The sequence below is a fragment of the Anopheles coustani genome, chromosome 2, assembly GCF_943734705.1.
Source record: "Anopheles coustani chromosome 2, idAnoCousDA_361_x.2, whole genome shotgun sequence".
NCBI classification, from domain to species: Eukaryota; Metazoa; Arthropoda; class Insecta; order Diptera; family Culicidae; genus Anopheles; species Anopheles coustani.
Genome location: NC_071289.1, coordinates 19,535,163 through 19,557,744, shown reverse-complemented (window position 1 = coordinate 19,557,744; position 22,582 = coordinate 19,535,163). Strand labels below are relative to the sequence as shown.

The 22,582-nt window shown below is 45.8% G+C and overlaps 2 protein-coding genes and 1 non-coding gene across 6 annotated transcripts; 2 read left to right on the top strand and 1 right to left on the bottom strand.

The window, feature by feature from the left end:
- The first annotated feature begins 1,434 nt into the window (after window positions 1–1,434).
- Window positions 1,435–13,448, top strand: LOC131266604 (nocturnin). Of its 4 annotated transcripts, none has more exons than XM_058269192.1 (7): window positions 1,435–1,508; window positions 11,142–11,374; window positions 11,444–11,509; window positions 11,573–11,694; window positions 11,766–12,261; window positions 12,421–12,530; window positions 12,611–13,448. In XM_058269192.1, the coding sequence occupies exons 1-7, from the start codon at window positions 1,495–1,497 to the stop codon at window positions 12,785–12,787; spliced, it is 1,218 nt and encodes a 405-aa protein (XP_058125175.1). In that variant the 5' UTR covers window positions 1,435–1,494; the 3' UTR covers window positions 12,788–13,448. The 4 variants fall into 4 exon arrangements, with proteins under 4 accessions (XP_058125175.1, XP_058125178.1, XP_058125176.1 ...); XM_058269195.1 differs by lacking the exon at window positions 1,435–1,508 and adding exons at window positions 6,756–6,840; window positions 10,865–11,021 and having other exon boundaries at window positions 11,766–12,530; XM_058269194.1 differs by lacking the exon at window positions 1,435–1,508 and adding exons at window positions 9,321–9,453; window positions 10,865–11,021 and having other exon boundaries at window positions 11,766–12,530.
- Trnap-agg (transfer RNA proline (anticodon AGG)) lies at window positions 2,485–2,556 on the top strand. Its single transcript has one exon. It is a non-coding gene; the product is annotated as a tRNA-Pro (tRNA).
- A 407-nt stretch (window positions 13,449–13,855) lies between the features above and the next one.
- Window positions 13,856–21,594, bottom strand: LOC131266605 (proton-coupled amino acid transporter-like protein CG1139). Its single transcript, XM_058269196.1, has 9 exons — window positions 21,559–21,594; window positions 16,864–17,056; window positions 16,523–16,795; window positions 15,640–15,724; window positions 15,425–15,566; window positions 15,230–15,360; window positions 14,984–15,162; window positions 14,741–14,916; window positions 13,856–14,661 (listed from the first exon to the last, which is right to left on the bottom strand). The coding sequence occupies exons 2-9, from the start codon at window positions 17,004–17,006 to the stop codon at window positions 14,420–14,422; spliced, it is 1,371 nt and encodes a 456-aa protein (XP_058125179.1). The 5' UTR covers window positions 17,007–17,056; window positions 21,559–21,594; the 3' UTR covers window positions 13,856–14,419.
- Window positions 21,595–22,582: the final 988 nt, after the last annotated feature.

Sequence of the window (22,582 nt, the reverse complement as noted above, 5' to 3'; positions counted from 1 at the left end):
CTTATTTACAATCGGTGCATCATAGTTCTATTTTTAATCTAAACTTACAAGGGCGAAAAAATTTCGGGGTCCATTAATTTCCCCCAATGTGAAAGCAATAAACCGCAATCGGTTTCAAAAAGGTACACTAGGTCGTAAAAAATAAAATCACTTCACGTTATTCCGCGCGTGTTGTGAAAAACGTGGCCGGCGTCTGTGCGATCGCCCAACCGCCAGAAACGACCTTGATCTTGGGAAAGTATTGCGCCCGAAACGAACACACGCGGCTTTACCCCGGCCCGTCTCTCTCTCTCTCTCTCTCTCGCCCACCGCGTTTGGCGTCCCGTCGTGGATCATTGGCCCCGCCGGTGCCGGGCCGGTAATCCGCACAAACACGCCACGGTTCACACAACCAGTCCGATCCGATCCGAGTGCGATCGCGCGTTCCACTTCTTTTCTTCTCGCGGGAGTGGGCCGCGTGGGGCCGGACGAAAATAAAGAAGCAAAAACCAGCATAAACCCGCTCTCGGTTGAGCATACAGGGAAGGGTGGAGATGGTGGTGGTGGCGGTCGCGTGCATGCACGTTTGGGGGTGCTTGAAGCTGAGCCGTGCGGCGCTTAAGCCGTAGTCACCTGCGGACTGTCGTTTAGCGAACATCGTGAACGTCCGAGCTTAAGGGGTTTAAGGAAGAAGGACGCGCGCAAACTAACCGAGTGAAACCGATCGCTTTAGTTTGTGGTGAGAGCGAAGATTTTACAACCAGTTGTTACACACAGTGACACGCCAGGGAAAACATACTAAAAGTAAAAAATATATATACAGATTTCCAAGCACGCGGCAAGCGGACTTGTTTGAACGTTGTCGGTTCGTGTATCATTAGTGATCTTTTTACGTTGAACACACGTGATTGACAGTGACAGCGCGAGGACGGCACTGGACGATCCGAAAGTGGCCAGCCTGCCAGGCATTAGATACGAGAGACCTCCTACACGAGGATGGAACTGCGACCGGTGGGGCAGTTTGGCCCGAGGGCGCTTGAGAAGATTGGCACCATTTCGCGCATGCTGCCGGACGGTTCGGCCGGGTTCTTCCGTGGTACCTGTCGGAAAGATTCGATGCCCGAAGTCAGCGAACTGGCGGCCCTGGCCGGGTTCCAGGGATCAACCCTGATGGCAGCGGTGCCGTATGACGAACCAGGCGTCAGGCGCCATTCCGGCGACGGTGCGACGGGCAGCGGTGTCCAAGCGCACCGTGAAGCGGCCGAGGAAGAGGACGAAATCGATCTGAGCCGGTTCGCCAGCGAGAAAGACACGCGCGCTTACTTCAAGCGAAAGTTGGCCATCTTCGAGGCGTCCATGATGACGCCGGCCACTGCGAATCGGCGGCTGGCGGCGAAGAAGCTGGCGATGGAGAGTAGCTTTGGCGAGCAGTACGCGTCGCTTGGAGTCGGCATGCTGGACGGTTCCGGCGCCCCGGTCGACGAGGTGGACTGTGTACCTCCGAAACAACTGCTGATGTACCTGGTCAGGTAGGTAGCAACCGGGCAATCGGGTCTGGAACAAAACACACACGCACGCACAGCTCGGAATAATCACAAAGAGGGCTTGGCACGAAATTGGGCCGTCTGCCACGGGCATCGATACATCGACTCCGTGGGAATCTAAAAACCGGGACATGCGTCAGTCAATCTTTCACCGAGCCCTTCCACAAGCGTTGTGTGTCACATTGTTCCAAGGGCTACGTGTCGCGTGTGTACTTTCTAAGACTGGTAAACACCGAATGTACTCCAACGACGGTGGCCATGATAAGTCATCACCGTGTCAATTGATTGAGCACATACTATGGAATTCTACCACGCCGCTGGGTCGTCTGAAAGGAAGTCGCCAGTCATAAAACGTTCCTTTCCTTTCCCATTCTCTATTAGAATGACCGCGTGCAGCATGGAACACAAGGAGAGAATAGGTTCTGATTGCTTTCTATTTGATTCTGGAAAGACGTTTCGCGGCTCACGTTTTCCACTCATGGTCGCTCATTGGACATCCGCTTGGAAATGAATGGGTGATTAAAAGCCGTCCCATTGTAGGCAATAACCTTTCTATACGAGTATTACACAAAGAAGACTCAACTTGTAGGAATCAAGGGTCTTGAAACTATTAATACGTAACAGCTCGGATGCCGTTTTGCTTGATGATTAATGTGATTTTACGAAGGATGTACCTGGTATGAATTCCTGGTTGGGAAATTTTCTCTAGAATTCATTTTTCATGGTAAAAGTTAACATATTTTACATTTATTCAAATTTACATACACACTTCCGGACAAGTGTGAAATTTTGTATTCCGAAAACATTATGCTTCTTTTGTTTACAGTTATTCATCACACATCACATCGCGCGGTATCAAACAAAGCCGGTCCTTATGTTGAAAGAGTACTCGAGTACTCAACATTCCATCCCCGTGTCTCTCGCAGAACGTGTACACGTTTGAGCGCTTAGTCTCTCAACGGGCTCGTTGGTCTAGGGGTATGATTTTCGCTTAGGGTGCGAGAGGTCCCGGGTTCAAATCCCGGACGAGCCCACCTCCCTGAAAACTTTTTTGAGTTTTTTTGCTAGTTGGTTTTCCTATTATTCGCAACATTTGTTTCATTTTTATTTCTCTGGTCCGTACAAATTATTCATTTTAGTTTCGTATGTTTTGGCAAACATCAGCACCGCGTAGAACCGAAGGAAGCGAACCGTGTAGAATTTTTTAAACTTTTCAACTCCATCCGTTTCTCCTTTTTGGTTGCTGACGCATTCTTGGTGCGGTTGCGCATTGTTGAGACATAAACTGACGAAATTAGTTATCTCAAAACGTTACGCTTGATGTCGTTAATTCCTCTACTCAGCACTTAGTCACTCGTTCCAACCGAAAAAGCAGCTTTAAGGCGCCAAAGGTTTTACGTTTTCGCGTCGTGCCTTTTATTCGTGGAGGAAGGCAAAAACAAACGGAATCAACTAGAACTTTATCCATTCCAAATATCGCCGTGTTGAATATTTCCCGAAAATTGTAAACAAACCACACCCTGCCAACCCCTCCCTGCTTTGGTTTGGTCCGCACGCCTACCTTGGTTGCCCTTAATGTTTGGCCGGAATTATGAGGACCAAACTCGTCGAGTGGAAAGGAATCGATAATAAAGTTAAAAATAAAACCTTTAGCATTTTACACCATGGCGCCGTTGGCCTCAGAAGGGGTGAGGAGGACAATTCCAGTTTGCTTGTTGTGCTGTGTCCCGTTGACGTTGCTGACTTCCACCTGATGTGTTTTGTGGCGCGTCATGTCCTCGGCTGGGAGACCTGCTTCCAGCAACGACTTTTGTGGACGCGATAAATGGGCGGATAAACATTCCTTAAAGATTTGCGAAGAATCCAGCCTAAAATGGGACAGTGAAAGAAAGATTTATGCAAATGAGTCTTAGGTCCAGGGATTCCGAATAATGGAGCGGTTGGGCTTGTTTTCTTTCGTTCATGCTAATATTGTTTTCGTTTCTCGAGATCATTAACCTTCAATGTGCACGTTAGTCTATGCTAGTTCGATATATGCGCATTTATTCAAATGGGAAAGGGGTGAAGTGAAAGTTTCAGGGGGTTGTTTTGAATTTTGTCTCCCGATAGAGAATACTTGCTGACATAATACATGCTTCGCATTTCAAACTGTGTAATTAAAACGTCGCTTCCACTATTTATTTGCTCGTTGTCGAATTTTGTATTCTGCTGAGAGGTTTTTGCCGTAAATAAAATAGATTTATTTTGTTGTTTGCGTTGGCCTTTAAAATTGTTTATCCTTCTGTAGCCATCGTAGCTCGTGGGGTGTTAATTTTTTATCGTTGCTGCCCAGCGCCCGGAACATGTAAACAAACGGTCCAGGCCGTCGATATTGCGTCCCATTGGCGCAAAGGTTCTTGGAGAACCATCGGGGTTAATCCAAGACGCAATATGTTTTCGATCTGCAGAACGTAACAATCGAAATGTTTGTGCTGGACATGGTTCCTTGAGTATGCAGTTTTCGTTTTTGTTTTAATGTTTAAAAGTAACGAACACACAAATCATCCTGGAGGAAATGGTGAACGGGTTTGGACGTTCAAATTATTCGAATCCGTTTTTTCGATACCTTCACCCTGGTCAAGTGGTTGATCTTTTTTATTCTTTTTGATATTTTTTCTACACCACCATACCTTAGTGAACACGTGGCAGTCCACTTCTTGTCACGATTCCGTCGTCTTCCCACTTACAAATCTCGTAAGAAGTCGGGAACGTTACGAAGGTCACCAGCCGGCAAAAGGGCCTTTTTTCGTCTCACAAAGGATGAAGGGTCACGAGCGGACAAGGAACAAGATTAAGGAAACATTTGACGACGGAACATGGTGGTGATCAAGAAGCGGGCAAAATAAAAAAAAAAAGTACGATCGTCTTTCCCTGCCGGGGTTCGAAGAATCGTTTCCGCGATCGCTAGGGTTCGATGAATAAAATTTATTACGCTTTGTGTGTTAGTTGCCTCCGTAGATAAGCCGGAGGCGGTTTTCGTACGCTAGAATAGAACCCTGCGATCACAAACGGCCGTTATGTAAAATATGTTTTCCCGGTTCCCACCGATCGTGACCGTCGATTGAGGGTTCGGTGCGACTTTACAGCGTTTTGTCCTTTACAGAAAACCCCGCGCATGCACCCGAAAACACTTCCCGGTGTAACGGTAACGGTCCAAATGGCGAAAGGCGCCTCCTTTGACCATAAAACTCTCCCCCAAGAGGGAGGTGCATCGGCAATCGGCTGGTTCGGCACACATGCGGCATTTGCACTTGCACTTGCACACGCCCGCTGCATCACGCGACTTTTCGATTCCCCTTTTCCTTCCCCTTAGGACTGCCTCCCATCGATCGAACCAAAGCGCCAGAGTAACGGAAGCGAAGCGAAAAATGTAAATTACAGTTAGCCGGTCGATCGACCCGGCTCGTGTACAACCTTGAGCGGCACGCGAAGGCGGTGACGAGGTGCGGCGAGAGATCTTGGCCAGTCTCCATCAGGAGCGGCCGCATCTATAAAACCTGAGCACGTACTCGCCGGCTGTTCCGTCGAACAGCGAGCGGGGGGCTCGAGTTAATAAAAATAAATAGCAGCCTTGCCCGCCAAACTAAACTGTTTTGCCGTGGGTTGGCACAGGGTGACGGATAATAAACCTGGAAAGGGGATAAGAGAAAGATATTAAATTTAAATATATTTTATTGCTCAAATCGGGAATATTAAATCCGGTGCGAACCTCTAACAAGTACTGGTTAATCTCCTTCGGAGATGGGTGATGACTTTGAGTAAAGTATTTACAATTATCCAAGACTTTAAAAGCTTTTCCAATAAAATTCCAGTAAATATTAATCCCTTCGAATCACCCTGCAGCACTGCTCAGCTCTGTCGATTAGATCGAACCGAATAACTAGACGCGAAAGGAAGGTTTAAAACCGGTCTCAGGAGTTTCAAAGGGTTCGCTGCACCCCACGTACCTTCCTTATGGCACCCTGACACGCCACCGACACCCGACGGTTGCATTAGATCGAGAACGGAGCAGCATCTCGATCACCAGATCACAGCATATTGTGCGATCGCTATCTGCAGGTCGTGACCTAGGACGCAACCCCCCAGAGGGCTATCGGGATCATGAATCATAAGCCGCACAAGTGGAGAACCGGTGGCAATATCCGGGGTTCCGGGCGAGCTCACGCAGTTTGCTGCGTCACTATTGTTGCCAAAACCTTCACATCGGATGGTGGCAATAAAAACGTTGGAAATCCCTGCTGTCGGAGATACTGCAGATCATTTAGGTTGTCGTAGGGTGACCACCGGTCCGCCGTCTAATGACCGGTAGCGTACACTCGGGTATTTGGGTGTTATTAGTCGCCGGCTGTTGGTTGTTTCCCTTTTCACAAATGTTTTGGCAAATCCGGCTCAAGCACCGTTCACTTTCGGGGTAACCTTTGCAACTGAGCTCTAATGATCGATGTCACGACGGTGGTCGGTGTGGACATCAAGCCGTGTCACGCGATGAGAAAATGTGAAGGTTCAGCTGTACCGGGCAGGGCAATGACACGGGACTCTGCTGAATCGTTGCCCAACGTCGACCCCAAAATCTGGTATACTGTCGATAACACACTCTGGGGAACGAGCGTCCGGAAGCTGCGGTTGGCATAAGCACTTGAAAGCACTCAAAGGAGGGCCATTGTTGGGCCGCCCGACGTTAGAGGTCATGTTCTCATTCATAAAATAAAGTTTTAGTTTGCACAAACGGCCTCCACTTGATTATTCATAATCGTAAAAATTTAAGTCAAGTTGGAAACGCTAAGGGAAACGGTATTTTCCAAAACGAATCCATTGCTGTTAAAAAAAGATACATAGTTAATGAAAATGCACAAAACGTAAATGTTCAAATGGTTCACAATGATACTGATTGTTGGAAGAATTTTAATTTAGTAATGCGCTGGTAAATATGTAACGGAACATTTGAATTACTTTCAGCAGCGCGCTCTTCGCGAAACGTCAAATCCGCTCACTTGCGTCAAGTGTCATTTGCCAGCTGAGTAAGTGAGCGAGAGAGAAAAAACACAAACATCACCACCGCTTCTTCGCGTCTACCGCCAGCCCCCGCTTCCACGAACACCGGCAGGATGGATCTGCTCGTTCGTACGACTTGTGTGTTTACAACGAGGCGGTTCAAAAATTTACTGCTCATCCCAAGGTAATTGCGGGAGTAACCTTCCGTTCGCGAGTATCGCGATTCCGTTCGTGTGGCAGGTGGTGGTGTGCTGTTCTTAGTAGTGTGTCCACCGTATAGTCCATCGTTAAGTTTTGTTTTCGTGCACTATCTCCCCGAAAAGCGACCCTCATTCGGGTCGCCAGTGTCAAGATTTCTCCTTCACGGTCATGGCGAGAAAAAAGGGGACGTCGGGATGCTGATCGGTTTGTAGATCCCGCGCAGTACGGTCCATAGCGCCAAAAAGTGATGCAGTTGAGTGCGTAGGTGATTTCCAAGCAGATGGATGTGTTCAAAATGTTACTGGCCAAGTGCAGGTCGGTGGTGCGAATTCGCCTGACATCGATAGCGATTACGAAACAGCGTGCTCCACCGCCGTCAGGGGACTCTTCCGCAGCCGATCGGATGAGGTGATAACCCGGGTGTCAGCTGATGGTTCAATCGAGGAAGGGATGGTTAACTTTCACCGCGTGAGTAACGCACAGAAATCCCACATCCTGAAACGGTCACTACCAACGGGGGGGATTTCCTGCATTCTACGCTCCCAACAGCTGTCAAAGCTCCGTCGTGGATTTTGCACCTCTTGGTGTTGGAACTTTTTACTATTTTTCTGATTTTTTTTACATAAGCCATGCAGGCTTCCCCAACAACTCGATAGCGACATCAAAAACAACGCGCTAGCACGCGCTACCATTGGTTACGTTTTGTTGGTTTGGCAGTAGTATTCACTTTTGGTGGCGTATATAACGTTGTTTATGCAACATCCTCACACGCCTCTCGTACCTTTCTCGCGTGGAAATCAACACCTCCTCCCTGCAAGGAGGTGGAGACAGTGAAAGCTAGTGTTGGACATTTCAGAATGGATTTGCGAATTCCCTCCGACTCCTCCTCTCTTAAAAAAATCCGATTCTACACTCCTACACGCTTTCCAGACTGCACCGTCGCGTAACGCGACGTCGCCTGACAGGCGCTGAACTCCATGCAAAAAAAATCTAGCGCGATTCGCGCGACATCGCGCAAGGTTTTTTTCATATGGAGTGCAGCTCCTGTCAGGCGACGTCGCGCTGTAGTGTGGACCCCGAGTATACAACTCCTATCTAATCCGGCTGCTTCAGAACAACATTGAACCTGCATAAGCTGGATCATCGAGTAAATATGCAGAATTCTAATTCGTGGTCTTGTTTTAGATTTACGACTAGTTACTATTACAGTTATTTTGCATAGTTTTAGGTAATTGATTCTGGTAGTTTATTAACATGATAAAGCAATTAAGAACTCTCAACCAGGTATACACATCAGTACCGTTTAAAGCCATTATCATGGATCACTTTCTGTTTGAAGTTCCAACCAAACGGATGTCGCATATCTTGAATTTTGTGCCAGTTGTTAAACCAAATAGTTTTTAAGCTTTAGTTATGGGGTGCAGAAATGCTAAAGCATGAGCTTAGATGATGATGGAGTTGAAAGATTACAATACAAAGGCAAAAAGGTATTGTAAAATGGCTTCTTGCGGGGTCCGCGACACCCGAGCGGTAGCGCCTTAGAAAATCGGTCCATGACCCCTGAGGTTCACCACCTCGACGGCGTGGGTTCGAATCCCAACTGAGACCGGACCCTCCCCTGTACGAGAGGATTGACTATCCACGTACACATAGGGCAATAGTCTCGTAAACCCTTAACGGGCAGGTATGACCAACAAGGTCGTTTACGGAAAGAAGAAAATGTCTTCTTCTTTGGTCTAACGACTGTCCTCGGTCCTTCTCATTAAGGGCTTACTTGACGTTCAACTGTCCTGACGCCTTTGTTAATATTAGAAGGGTGTTTAATTATGTACGTAAGAAGTGGTTTAAATAGTGTTAACACTTTGACGTTCACACAATTCACGTTGTCGCAACGCATTACAGCCGGCGCATTTGCTCCAGTTCTTGCGTATCTGGCCGCCCTGTTTGATCATTCTTTTTCAATCTTTATTAGAATTTACGTACGAACAGCAACGCGCCCTGTGCAATTTGTGTACTTTCCATTTGATATTTGTTTTCATCCTGTAAGCGGTGGCGCGTGCCAGGTGACAGCGTTGACAGCATACCAACATTATGTGAGCGGATGAAAACCGATATGGGCTCATTACACCTATGCGTGTATCCGGGCTTCAGAATGTTAATATTAACATTTCAAAATAACTTGAGATAATGGTGAAAATTTTTAAGTATCACTAGCCAGGGCCGAAAATCAACAGATTGATTCAAAAATCAAATGCGTGAAGCATGAGTGATGGAGATTGGGATGAATCCGAGTCCGGCAGCAGCCCCAATTTGGCCATCACTATTAGAAATCTTCAACGATTTCTTCTCTCTCATGCTCTCTGCACGTTTCTCTTTACCTCTCTTACACCTGCTGCGCGAGGTTTCATTTTTTTTTATTCCATCCTTCGGACGAACACTTTGGTTTTGGGTTTTCCCCCGCGAGAGAGTCAGTCCGCGAATATCCGCCGCCGAAGATCCGCGTGTTACGTTTTTTTTTCTCGCACGGTGTCCATCGGTGGCCAAAATTCGGGTGTCTAGCTGTTGGGGCCGACACGCGTTCTCGATTCAGACCGGGCCCCTCGATAACACAAATATCCTGCAGCATACCAGACTAGCACCACGAACCCCTCACTTATCGTCGTCATCCGTTGACGGTGCCGTCATCATTTCGCTTTTCGTGGGTTGGCTATTGTGTTTTTTCGTTGTGTTGTTCCTCCACTTTATCTGATGGTCAATTGCGGGCAATAAATGCGGGCGAACGAAACTGTGCGAAAGGAAGACGAACCGTCCGTACGTCCGTGTTTACTTAAAACGCAAAATAATCTAAAGTTATTCGAAGGCAAACGGTTTAGTGCTGTAGAGAAATACGATTTTCTTTCAGTGTTTGTTGCCGCCTGTCGCTTACACCAGACCCGAGTGCTACGCAATTGATACGCCACCCCGATGTAACTCTAGCGGACGTTATAAGGACGCGCAGGATAACAGCTTTGCCGACCTTGCGTGGGAGAACTCCAAAGAAAACTGCACTTTCCTTGGCTAGAAAATTTCCTCAATAATGTTGTGAATGTCCATCATCCCATCCTTGCGAGGGGGGACACAAATGTGATAACCACGACGGGTTCAGATCAACAACATCCTTTTTATCGATCAAACATGGAGCATCAGATGGAAGTTAACATGGACCAGTAAATGTTAAAAGATACAATTTTTCACAAGCCAACGTTTTATGACCTTTCGGTTCCTTGCTGCATGTTCTGTGGTTTTACTCCGTTTCCATATGTGACTTTCTTTCCACTGAGCCATTAAGTTTTTTCGTTGTGTTCATCACCTTGAAAAATTGTAACGATTCTATTATTTTTCACACGACCATTTTTTAAATTATCTTTAAACCATTCCGCCACTCATGCTTCTACCATCTTGTTGATTGTTTCACTTGGGGCCACTTTCGCGAGAAATGATACCGTTGAATAACTCTTGTCGATTTCACGTTAATTGCTTGAATTATCACTCCATGATCTTTTGATTCATGGTTCGCCAATTGTTAGATAAAACAAATCAAACGTTCAGTTGAAAGTTTATGACAATATGTTACCTGTTACCTTAGCAGATGAAGCTAAGATCTGCTAGACGACAGCTGCTTTCCTTCTTGGCTTCTCAGAACCTCGATGGGTTAGCATTATTATTCGCATATTCAGAGCACACAGGAACATACGCGCCACCAGTCTGGCATAGAAACAGCCCTCCTAGTGTGCGAAATCCAAGGTAGTGGACGCGTTTAAAGAGGTCACTGAATTGAATTATGGGGCATCCGTTCGGAGACGGTAGATTTATTTGAATAGTATCGTCGTAAAGAATAGGGTTGTTTAAACTATGGAAGATCGTTTATCAGCACTCAGCGGCCAAGAGAATTATAGCCCAGCGTTGCTCTCCTATCCGAGCAGCGGGTATTCAACTCGTCGGCCGTTTGGAAGCGTTTTAAAACACGTGTTGATGCTATCAGAACCGTCTCGATGCTAGACATCGTTGACTGCGGCATGAAGTGATCCGGCATCAGTCCGCTGAGAACAGTTCGTCTTTGTACGTTACAGGATAAGGAAGTTCAACCGTGACCACTTGTGAGAGAGAACGTGGCAATATGATAGATTCAAGCAGTGAAATAAAATTGGTGGATAAACCATCCCCGCGGGGAGTCCCAATGAACGGGGCGCTAAAGAAAAGTCATCTGCAGCGGGTGATGCTGCAAAGGTAGATTTCATTCATTCGCACAATCGATTTCATTTAGCTGTTGTTTCTTTAGAGTATTCTGAATGTGTGCCCAACTTAAATTAATTTTTTAAACTTTCTTTCTTCTCTCCCTTAACACAGAATGGGCTCATTCACTTCGGCCCCACAGATCAAGAACGTCGATTACCAGGATGACAAGCTGGAAATCACCGAAGGCATGTCGGTGTCGGATCTCGTCGAGTACTGCCGGATAGCGCGTGGGGACGACCGGCCGCAGCTGGTCAAGCGAAAGTTCCTCAAACCGATCGACCGGCTCAACGGCAGCGATCTTACCGATGGGTTCAAGATGCTCAAATTGGATTCCATTTCAAAAAGTATGCAAAGCAGGCGTTGCATTTGTTTATGCTCAAACAAGTAATTTTTTTAAATTTTGTCTTTTGCAGCATGCAGCGAACCATCATTGACTGCTACACAGCTTCGAGTATTTCAATGGAACATGCTTTCACAAAGTAAGTCTAACGAATTAATAGCAAATAGCGATTTTGCTAACTAACTTTTCTATATACACACAGCACTTGGCATGCATAACGATGGCTTCGTACGTTGCCCTGTGGAAGCACTAACTTGGGATTGCCGACGGTATCAACTGATCGAGGAAATTGTACAAAACGACCCTGACATCATCTGCCTTCAGGTAGAGAAGCAATCTGTCTGCCATAGAGAAAGGAGATTAATCCCTTTTTATCTTCCCATATTTCGCTACAGGAGGTGGATCACTTTAAGTTTCTACAGAAGATCCTAAGTGCGCAGGGTTACGAAGGTGTTTTCTTTCCGAAACCCGACTCACCCTGTCTTTACATTAATGGTAACAATGGACCGGACGGCTGTGCCGTATTTTACAAGAAGGACCGCTTGGAGATGGTAAACCACTTCACGCGGATACTGGAGGTATGGCGTGTGCAAAGCAATCAGGTAGCGATCGCGGCCGTCCTGCGAACACGTGACACTAACCAGGAACTGTGTGTCACTACGACGCACTTGAAGGCGCGCAAGGGCGCTCTATTGTCGAAGCTGCGCAACGAGCAGGGCAAGGACTTGCTATACTTCATCGATGGCATTGCAGGCAACCGACCGGTGATACTGTGTGGCGATTTTAACGCGGAACCGATCGAACCGATCTACAGCACGGTACTGAACTACAAACCGCTCGGGTTGGCCAGTGCGTACGCGGACCTACTGGCCAGCGAAGAGGAGGCCAATGGTGGGAGCCTTACAAACGTATCGTCACAGGACGAGAACAACCAGAACGCAGCAAATCTCAGGCCACACAGTAGCAGTGCCGGAAGTCGAAGTGGTAGTATCGGCTCAGCGCACAGTGTCGGCGATGAGTGTGGCCTTTCCAATGGGGTGAAAACGAAAGCGGAACTGTCGGCCACATACGAACCTGCCTACACAACGTGGAAAATTCGCGAGGAGGGAGAAGTTTGTCACACGATCGATTATGTATTTTATTCCAAGGATAAGGTCACGGTAGGTTGATAAACGATCAAGTATAATTTACGCAAATTGTTTAATGTTTATCCCTTCCCTTTCTTCTTCGTATGTTGCAGGTGAAAAATTGTTTAATGTTCCCTTCTGGTGAAGAGATCGGTGTCGATAGGACGCCAAGCTTCCTGTATCCTTCCGATCACTTTTCGCTGTTGTGCGACATCGAGCTGAAACCTCCGACGGAAAGCATTCAAACGGTGGCCACCAGCAGTACACAACCACCGAACCATCAGTTATAATTTACCGCCACTCAACTATGCCCCGCTCACGTAATTGAAATCGACAAGCAAGGCTTCCACGACGAAACAGACGAGCTAAAGGCGCACTAAGTAGTGCTTAGACTTGATTGTCGACAGGTCCATTAGGCGCGAAAGGCTGACAATTTGGTTTCAGATCTGTTAGGAAAATGCTAAAAAAAATCAACTGATTTGGTTTCAAACATGCCTGCGCTATAGCCTTCTTTCGTGCAGACCCACGAGTCGTTTACAAGGATTGTAAAAAGGTGAATTGGGTGCATGGTTTTAGTTTAATTTTTGTGATAGCTTCTGTGATTGTGCAAGATATGCAGTGCATAAAGGTGTCAGACACAGGCAAACAACGCTACTGGAAATAGGGTTCTAGGTTTAGGAAACGTGCGTTTTGTGTACAATTATCTTTGTTCTTGTTTTTTTCGTGCTACAAACACCTAACCGGGTCGATTTTGACGTTAATCATTTTCGTTTTAAAAAGTTTAACAAGAAAATGAATTCTGCCATATTTTAACTATTTTCAGCGACAGGAAAAATGATACTTCAGTGTGTTTTCACGTTGCTTTGAAAGCGCATGTAAGCTTCATTCAAATTTAAATTTCGACGACCGCGCAACAGAGGCCAAGCAGAAAGTCCTGAAATCCTGGATCACAATTGAAACAAAACACAAGATAAAGCAGAATAACACTATATTTATAACCGGAAAGTAGGATTAGGGTATAACGTAACAAATTTCCAATTATCGAAGAAGAATGTAATGCAAGAGAAGAAAATTATATTTTCATATCATTAGCTATCGACGCTGACAAGTAGAGAGTAATCAATAAAAAGTCTATTTATAATAAAAATACATATGCAATTAGTTGTATCTTTTCATGCTCTCCTTTAACATAAAAGGATAAAATAATGCCATAGGTCTTCCATTGGATAAATGTTGTTCTTTATTGGTTACACATTTGCTCGTTTTCGCGCGTTCATGGCTTGTAAAGCGATAAAATATACGTCCTTGTTTCCTTTTCTTGGTCGCCGTTATGAAATCATTTAGTTAGTGGTGCAACAGTGATTGTACAAATCGACCGATCGACTTTCGATACAATAACTTGTGAGTGCTTGAATAACGCTTGGCGTAGCTATACTACTTTACCGTCCGGAAATACCTAGGATTTCCAAACATTGGTTTTGTTTCTGAGGTTGCGTTGCGGTTTGAACAGAAGGGAATCATTGCGTTGAACCGAATGCTAGGGGATACTAGAAAACTAAATGATAGTCGACAGAAAGTTTCTAATCGGATACATTTATCAACACTACGTCAGTAAGAACTATCAAATGATATGTTACAAATCTCTCACTACCATAGCGCAAACGTTCGTCAGCGTGGCCAGGTATTAGGAGGAACGTTTTTTTTTTGCGAAACTTCTCCCACCGGCTTCGCCGTTGCGTTGTCGTAGTCCAACTAGGAAGCTTAGCGCACAACCGTCTTATATAAATGAGTATTAGAGAGCTTTTTTTTTGTTTCTTTTCCTGTAATAATTTCATCTACAGTTTCATCGTTGTTAGCAAACGATGTTTCAGTGCAAGCGTCGGGAGAAATTGATTTGTTTATGCCTGTTGGAGTTTGTAGATCTACATAAAACTTATAATAATATCGCGCACAGCCGTATACGTGCCAGCGACCAAACCAACCACACCGAATAGAATCAGAATGATGTCTTTCCAGAGCGTAAATTTTCCCGGGCCAAGCTTATCCGGCCAGAGTACGCAGATTTCCATGATCGCCGGGAAGGCTATGCCGAGCGCGGACAGGCAGAAGGCGCCGAACAGCGAGATGAATAGACCCAGCCGGGGAATAGCAACAGCCAAGAGGACTGTGGAGAAGAACAGTAAGCAAAAGGTCATTATCAGAGGTCTTTGTATCGAAAGGTCGTAAGAACGCCGCGCACGTACAGGTTACGATGACTACGACGATCCGGACCAGTAACTCGTAGACCAGCTTGTTATTGGAGTCGCGGTATTTTTCGACCAGATACACGTTCCAAATGATGTCCACCGGCACGTAGCACTGCAGTGCATATGAGATGAAGATCGCTATAGCGAATAGAATTCTTATCGATTGAGACATACTGCGGAGAGGAGAAGCCCAAAGTTAGTCCGGATCATTCTATTAAATAGGTACATTTGGTCACCCACATTTCTTCCTGTGGTAGATTTAGAGTCAAACTGCCTTCCGAATCGGCACCGTATTTCAGATATCCCAGGAATCCCATGCCAGCGTACAGCACGACGATCACAACCATACCAACGTTAAGTACGCCACAGGTACCGCCGAAGGATTTCGGGGTAGCCATGTTGTTCTCCAGGGCAATGATCTGCAATGATCCAGTGCTATGATATCAGTACCTTGTCAACAGTGTAGCCTGTTGACGCTGAACCTACCACCCCGACCGCTTCCAGTGCGAAAAGGACAGTACCAAAGAACAGTGGAAATTTGCCAACCTCGGCAAACGGTTCGCGCTCCGAGATCGATGGAATGTCGTCGAGAATATAGGCCAGAATCAATCCAATACCTGTTAGAGTATTAAAATTTGTGGACTCACACCGCACCAGACTGTGAGAGAAGGGCAATCTTACCAACGAATGTGATGATGTTAGCAAGCGTCGAGAACGGAGCGAGCACTTTCAGGTTGCGAATCATATTGATGCCTATTAGAGGCACCAGTAGAATGAGACAATGGATTTTCACATCCAGCGTTAGCCAGTAGTAGTCCACTAGCTGCAACGGGAGTAGGGGGATAGATGAGCAGCACGTCGTTAAGGCGCGAAACCCGAAGTGAAAATCAACCCACCTGTTTGACGTTGGTCGCTACAAACACGATGTACACGCAACAGATGCCTAGCTGATAGACTATCATGAAACCATCGACGATAACACTGCAAGGAAGAAAAACGAGAGCGTGGTTGTCAGTCTTGGAAAACTCACACATTAGAAAGGACTTATCATCATAAGAAAGGATATGTGAGGGTATGTTAAGATATTAACTCACGGTCCCAAAAATAAAATAATTTAGCCTTTATCTTTTTTGAATCAGAATTATGGAAAATGTATAGGCATGCCGTCCACTACCACTGAAACAGGAGATCAAAGATTTTTTAAATTTTTAGTAACCTGAAAAGAATTGAGTAGACTCCCGATTTCCCGCTTTAGTGGATTGGTGGTAATGAAAATGAAATTATGCAGAAAAGTTTAAATAGCTCTCTCCAAATAGTTTTTTAAAACTATTCGTGGATTATCCGCAGATTCGGGTGATCCACAATAATTGTGTCAATCTTTACCATGGATATACTTTAGTATACTGTACATTCCAAAGGTTCATTGGAAATATTGTCATAAAATTTTAAGTTATTCGCTGTCGGATATCACATGACTGTAAAGTTGATAATTCCCAGTTAGTTTAGATTAGCAATTGATAATTCATGCTCAAAATCATAACATGAATGACTCTTTGCATTGAACTTACTAATCTGAACCTGAATGCTTTGTGGGGATTCTTTAATCATTAGCAAATCACACGAATTTACGAAAAGCTTTATCAGATCATCATCAATGTCTAGAGATTCTAATCTTCAAAATTTCATTATACAATGTGAATGAATTCCATATGAAGGATTAATATGACCGAATCTCGTTCAAAGATTCATAGGACACAGAGTTTATTAACCGGCACTTACACAGCGTAACGGGCAAACGGTCGCAGACACGGAGGGCCTTCCTCGAGCGCAATCTTCATCGAGATGGGGTACGTCAGGATGGGTACGCGGTGTCGCTTGCATAGGATATATTGCGCTTGGACGAGCACGTGCAGACAGTACGTACAGAGGATGCCAATCAGTACCGTGTTGATGAGTCCGGAGATGTAGCCGGCGTTGTAGAACGCTTGCGGCATCGCGAGGATGCCCGTCCCCAGCGAACCCTTCAGCAAGTGGACCAACGTTTCGAAGTTGCTGTTTGGGAAATGGAGAAAAGCGGGGTGATGCACCTGCAAGACGTTCAACTCGAGACGGGAACTCACGTCGTCGGATGCGGCCGGTTGCGGTGCAGATGGGGATCGTAGCTCTCGTCGACGATCGTGTTCCCGTTGGAGGCGAATATTTGCATGTCCACGCTGGTGGTGTTACCCTTCCGCGTGGGGCTCTCGTTGCCCGCGTTGCTCATCTCGGACGGTCTCTTTGCGCGCGTGCTAAGAAATGAGGGAAAGCAGTTCGCTGCGGAAATTGAACTCAAATCAGTTAGTGTTAAGTGAACCCAATTGCAGCTCGTTTTCCAGCGCTTGCATTTGTCTTGGGGTCTGTGAATGTAGACGGCATGCCGTTGTCAGTTCAGTTTGCTCACGTGACAAACCCAATTGAGCTAAAGGGTGACTTTTCACCCGGTCTGCTCGTTGGCGAAACGGGGTGCAAGCGCGTGTTCGATGGAGGCGCATGGCCACGCGTAGGAAGGTCATGGAACTTCGCCACAGTGAACAAGTTGTTAAAGCTGTTGACTTTGATATAAATCTTCTCCTCTCGCGTGACAGCCTTGCAGAGAAATTCTCACCTCACACCGTCTTAAATTGTTTGCTTTGCTCATTCTTACATCGTCCCAATTTGTTGATTCATCTTGGGTGGGCGACATTTCGGCGAAATCAAATCACCGGAAGAAGGAACCATTTGCCGGCTATTAAATGTTTCCCTCTAGGCTCCGCTTTAACTGGTGCATTGGTGCATGACGATGCACCATCCACGTAACGACACGTCTGATTTAATAATCTTCCCCCGTCAGACCGGCTTGCGAAGGAAGATGTTACGGGGTTTGTGTCACAGAATTTTCCTAAAAATACACCCAAATAGCAGTTGCATGGGAGGGCGGGTTCGATTAGTCCATCGGTGCTAAGATCGTAATGGACCGCATGTTTTCGTAGGCAAGGAAAACATCCAGCCTGTCCACCCACGTCAGCAGTATCAGGTGATTCTTGTTTCTTAAATTATTTCACTAATAGTTTTTCGAACGTCTTGGAACGCCCAGTAACACGTTTTGGCTGCTCGGGTTGTACGGTTTCCACGGCTTACTGACGGATGTGGGCCTCCGGTTGCGCGGGGCAAAAGTTTTGAAGCCGGCCCGAATTGACGCTAATTGAAGTAGATTAAGTGCAGCCGCAACGCGGGGCGAGCGAAAGTTGGCCGCAATCCGAGCGCGAGCAGTGGCTAAGCTGCCAAAATTAGATTCAATGTCAGATTGGCTCACCCGCCCGGTTTCAGGTCGGTGAGCATCACAACCGGCTTATCAAAGTAACGCCACAACAACAATGTCCAACGGGGACGCCGCGAGTGGGACGGTGGGCCAGGACATTGCGCGACCGGGTTTTTGTTACATTGAGGTAAATTGTATTATTTTGTCGATTGAATCTTTGAACACTTTATAGATGAATGTGGTTGGTGGTCCGTGCTTGTTAATGTACCTCAATTAGTGGAAGCACATTAACAATAGAAAAATTAAATTCTAAAAAGTATTCAGATGTTACAATAAATTGTTCCAATACGAGTATGACACAACAGTTGAAGCTATCGAAAAGATTCACCTATTCAGGTTCAAAATTTCTTTAAAAAATAAATAAATTGATCTATAGTTTGTTGCAATATCTTGGCTGGCTTCCATTTATATGCCATTCCTGCATCAAATTTTACTTTTTACTTTTATTTATGATTTCAATATTGAAATATTTGTTGCGCTGAATTGTTTATTGCCAAGTGGTTTATGAAAAACCACATTCCTGATAGATGCACTTAACGTAAGAGGTAAAATTCACTCGCGGCTCGTTGAATTTCATCGAACCGTTTAAAGTGCGCCATTCCAAATGCAATGCATCAAAGATTAAAATTTATAATTTGGCTTCGAATAAATTACAAGCACTGGCGTGCAACACACAAAACTATTCAACTACATTCCAGCGCTTCGCGTTAATTTGCTGCCTCTGGATGCACGCCAATGTGTCCGCAGGAGCTCGCTGAAGATGTGTCGTTCCATAGTTTATGCGCAATAAACCGTGCCAACATCGCCCACGTAAACAATAATGCTTAATCATTTCACCACTTCACCGATTACATTAGGCATGATTGAAACTAAGCGATCCCTGGCCAGTAACGCCAGTTCTGCCTTCCATCCCGACTAAGCGTAAACGAACAAATTTTAGTGTCCCCCAAAACACGCACCTCTCGAGCACACCGGAGAACTATGGGGGACTTCTAACACGAAACTATTTCGATACACTTCCGCTTGCGACGACGGCTAGCAAGCTTCTACCAGAGTGATGAGCCGAGTCTGCACATGGATGCAGAACATTCCTATTGCCGGCAAGGAGAACCTGGCGAATGTGGCCTAGTATTTGTGACTGCTAGCGTTTGTTTGGCGGACGAGTGACGTTCCACTTGGCTCTGTACGTTGATCAAGACTGACCGCGCCTCCTTCTGCAAATACAAGCCGTCACGAGTCCAAAGCGGACTTCACCCAGTACCTGCCTTCGTACCGGAAAATTGATGGCGATTGTAAATTGGACTGAATTACTTGCCCTGCATGACCGAGAGAGCGTGTGGGACACTCTTTGCTCCCCCTAGTTTGCTCGATTTGACGTCATCAAAGATACAGGCAGTCGTTGGAAAATGTCCCCCCGTTGCGTAAGGCAAAGTTCCGACCACCCCGACTATGAGCTGCGATCCTTGTACATGAAACTGCAGCCGTTATTCAATCTTCAGTTCACTACTGCCATGATGGATGATTGATAGACCATGTGGGTCCCTTCTCGGCAGTAGTTCAATTAGGGATGGCAACTACTATAAATAGTTCAACACTTGTTTGCACTTAGCTACCGCTACTTTCCGTGTTGCCTGGTAGAATTTGTTTTCCCCGGTTACACCGTAGTCGTCGAATTGTGCTGCCCAAACTTCGACGTCTTTAGTATCCACAGGACATACTTATCCTACTTGTTGATTCTGTATCGAATGTGTCGCTGCCAAGGAGAATTACTTCCTCGTCACTCAACAGGCCTCGTACATCCTTGTATTTAGCCAACTTATCCTGCCCCTCAACACGATCCTTACATCGTGCAAGATAGGCACATGTGTTACGAACAATTATGGTGAGTCCTGCGGACGGGGCAGAAAGGGGCCGGAAGGCAACACTGATTAGGCGTACATTGTATGATAATAAAGTTCGACGTTGGAGGGAGGCCTTCAAGACAGATCCAAGAGGATTTAATGGCGGAAAGTTTATTCGTAGGAATAGAAGTGGAAATTACTTTAAGTGCAGGTCACAACAATGAGGCAATGAATCGATATTTGCCCACACGCAACAACTCACCTCGATTAGATCTCCACCAAAAGGTCTTCAATGCAATCCTTAAAGCACTTAATCAATTTGTTTGAAATAAAATATTTACATTGCTCTGTGTCAAAGTTTGCCGTGCCTACTTCTGTTTTTCTTCCGAATAAACTAATAAAGTTCCATTACTTTTTTCAATGAATATTTCTACCTACAGGATAAATAATTAATGTCCATAATGATACTTTTCATTGAAATAAACGACCCAAACCACAATCGCTTAATTAGAGCAGCCTCCATAAATGTTTGAAGTCGACTTGATTGCATGATAATATTCACGTTCATGTCATATTTTGCAAACTCGTTTGATTGATTGCCCGCGTAGAGAACCTCTTCCGTTTGCTACGTGACGAATGGTGAAACATTGGCGAACGGTGAAAGACAATTTAATTTATCAACAAGTACACAGAAGTGTAGGACATTCGAACATGCCGTGCCGTGATTTGTTCCGGCCAAAACGGCGTTGTTTGTCCCCTCGTGATGAGTATTTGATTTCCCGCCCGGGCATACACAAACACCAGCAAATACAACTCGTGCGTCCTTCGTTATCCTTGCCGTGCCAATCTGTTACGCGCGCTCCTTGCGGATCCCTGTAGGGACATCTTCTTCCGAGCCGGGAAGGTGTGGTGATAGTATTGGTGAGCGTTTGCCTCCACCAAGGGCGAGAGCAGAGGATTTTAAGGGAGGGGGTGGTCGTCTTTCATTTAGTTTTGGTCGTCGTGGTTGTGTATCTGGGTGTGTAGAAGAAAATACACGACCTAGAGTTTGCCTCACGTGCTGCAATCATCACGCCTTCGGTTCGCCTTTGCCCATGCACAAGACAGGCTAGGTTTCCACCCTCACCAAGACCTAGAGCGCTTGTCTAGGAATTGCTACACACGTTCGATCCATCTCCTCTGGTTTTGCACTTTGTCCCATGGCCCATGGCGGGATGCTTTCGTCATAATTTCAGCATACGAAAACCAAGCGCAGACTCATTCACCATCGCATCTAGGTCGGGGAGATTATTCTATATTTATGTTCCCATCTTCCGAGCCATTCACGTGCTAGAAGATGCCATGCTGCGTCGAATGGTGGGAGGCGTACGTTGACGAGAACCGGCCAGACGGTCGAAGCACTCGAGTGCACCCGTGGAAATGCAGTTGGAACTTATGTAACCAGCCTAACCGTTGCCCTTATCCAGAGCTGGCTGAGGATTGCAACTTCAAGCCACCCGCATAAGGCACCCGTTAGGGACATTTTTTTCCTACTCTCATCCCACGTCAGGAGTAACGGAACGGGCAGCGTAAGGACGCTTACTTCCGTAGCACGCGTACACGGTGAAGAAAACCACGACACCAAGCAATAAATATACCGTGTTCGATGGCCGTGAAAAGCGACGACCGGAGCAGTGTCCTGCCAGGGGAGGAGGTCCTGTTTCCGCGATTATCCTTTCCTGTGCACTGTACCAACACGAACAACACGGGCTACACACGCTAGACACCGGATGGCGAACGCCCCAAAAGCGGACGCCTGGTCAATGACGACTGGCGCACGTTGTCGTGAGTACACAAGCGTAAACGCTCAATGCAAGCCCCATCGCGAATGAACTCGCAGACGCACGCGCGCTTTTTTCTCTCTCCTCACGGGTTCATTTCTTCATCTCACTACAGTAACCTTCTGTCAAACTCCTTCTATCTACTAGAAAATAATGTTTTTGTCATCTTTCGTATACGCTACTGGGAGAAATACTAAAAACTGATGTATAGTCACCATTATTAATGTTTAAGGAAAAAAACCTGAACCTTGAAAACTGTACCTACAAATAACATGTTTAAAGGCAGGATTGTACACAATTGACACTACTTTAACTGATTGTCATTTTCAAAAAAATTTGCAATACTACAGTTTTGACAATTTGTTAATCATTTAACTAACCTGTAGTCATGCTATAGATCAATTATTTAAATTCAAAATGTTTGTACATTTTGTGATATTCCACTCTTCACTGATATGTACTGTATACTACTTCGTGTGGCGTTCATCATGATACTCGCGCGGGTTGGTGAATGTTTACGTTTTTCGATTCATTCCGAAGCGGTCCAGTTTACTGCACGAGACGATCCCAGACTGCACGGCGAAGAACGCCAGGGCTGCCACGGTGTATGAAAAGCGGTGGAAAGCGGTGATACCGCGAGACCGTGCACGTGCGCTTGCCTTTGACGGCAAAAGTGGTGCAGCTGCGCACTGAAAATTGCTTTCTTTAAAATTAAAGAAGAGTTTCGATACGTTGTATTTTAGAAATTTAAAACGATTTTTTTGTTGTTTTGATAACATCGAAAAGCAAATAAATAAAAGAGAAGTACATGGTTAGTAAAGCATGATCAAGTAATATGTAA

Excerpts from the sequence above, each read along its gene's own strand:
- LOC131266605 (XM_058269196.1), bottom strand. The coding sequence starts at position 17,006 with ATGAGCAACGCGGGCAACGAGAGCCCCACGCGGAAGGGTAACACCACC. Across the intron at positions 16,796-16,863 it reads AACCGGCCGCATCCGACGAC|CAACTTCGAAACGTTGGTCC; the intron begins GTGAGTTCCCGT and ends TTTCCCAAACAG. Across the intron at positions 15,567-15,639 it reads TAGCGACCAACGTCAAACAG|CTAGTGGACTACTACTGGCT; the intron begins GTGGGTTGATTT and ends CTCCCGTTGCAG.
- LOC131266604 (XM_058269193.1), top strand. The coding sequence starts at position 7,036 with ATGGATGTGTTCAAAATGTTACTGGCCAAGTGCAGGTCGGTGGTGCGA. Across the intron at positions 11,375-11,443 it reads ATTGGATTCCATTTCAAAAA|CATGCAGCGAACCATCATTG; the intron begins GTATGCAAAGCA and ends TGTCTTTTGCAG. Across the intron at positions 11,695-11,765 it reads CTGACATCATCTGCCTTCAG|GAGGTGGATCACTTTAAGTT; the intron begins GTAGAGAAGCAA and ends ATTTCGCTACAG.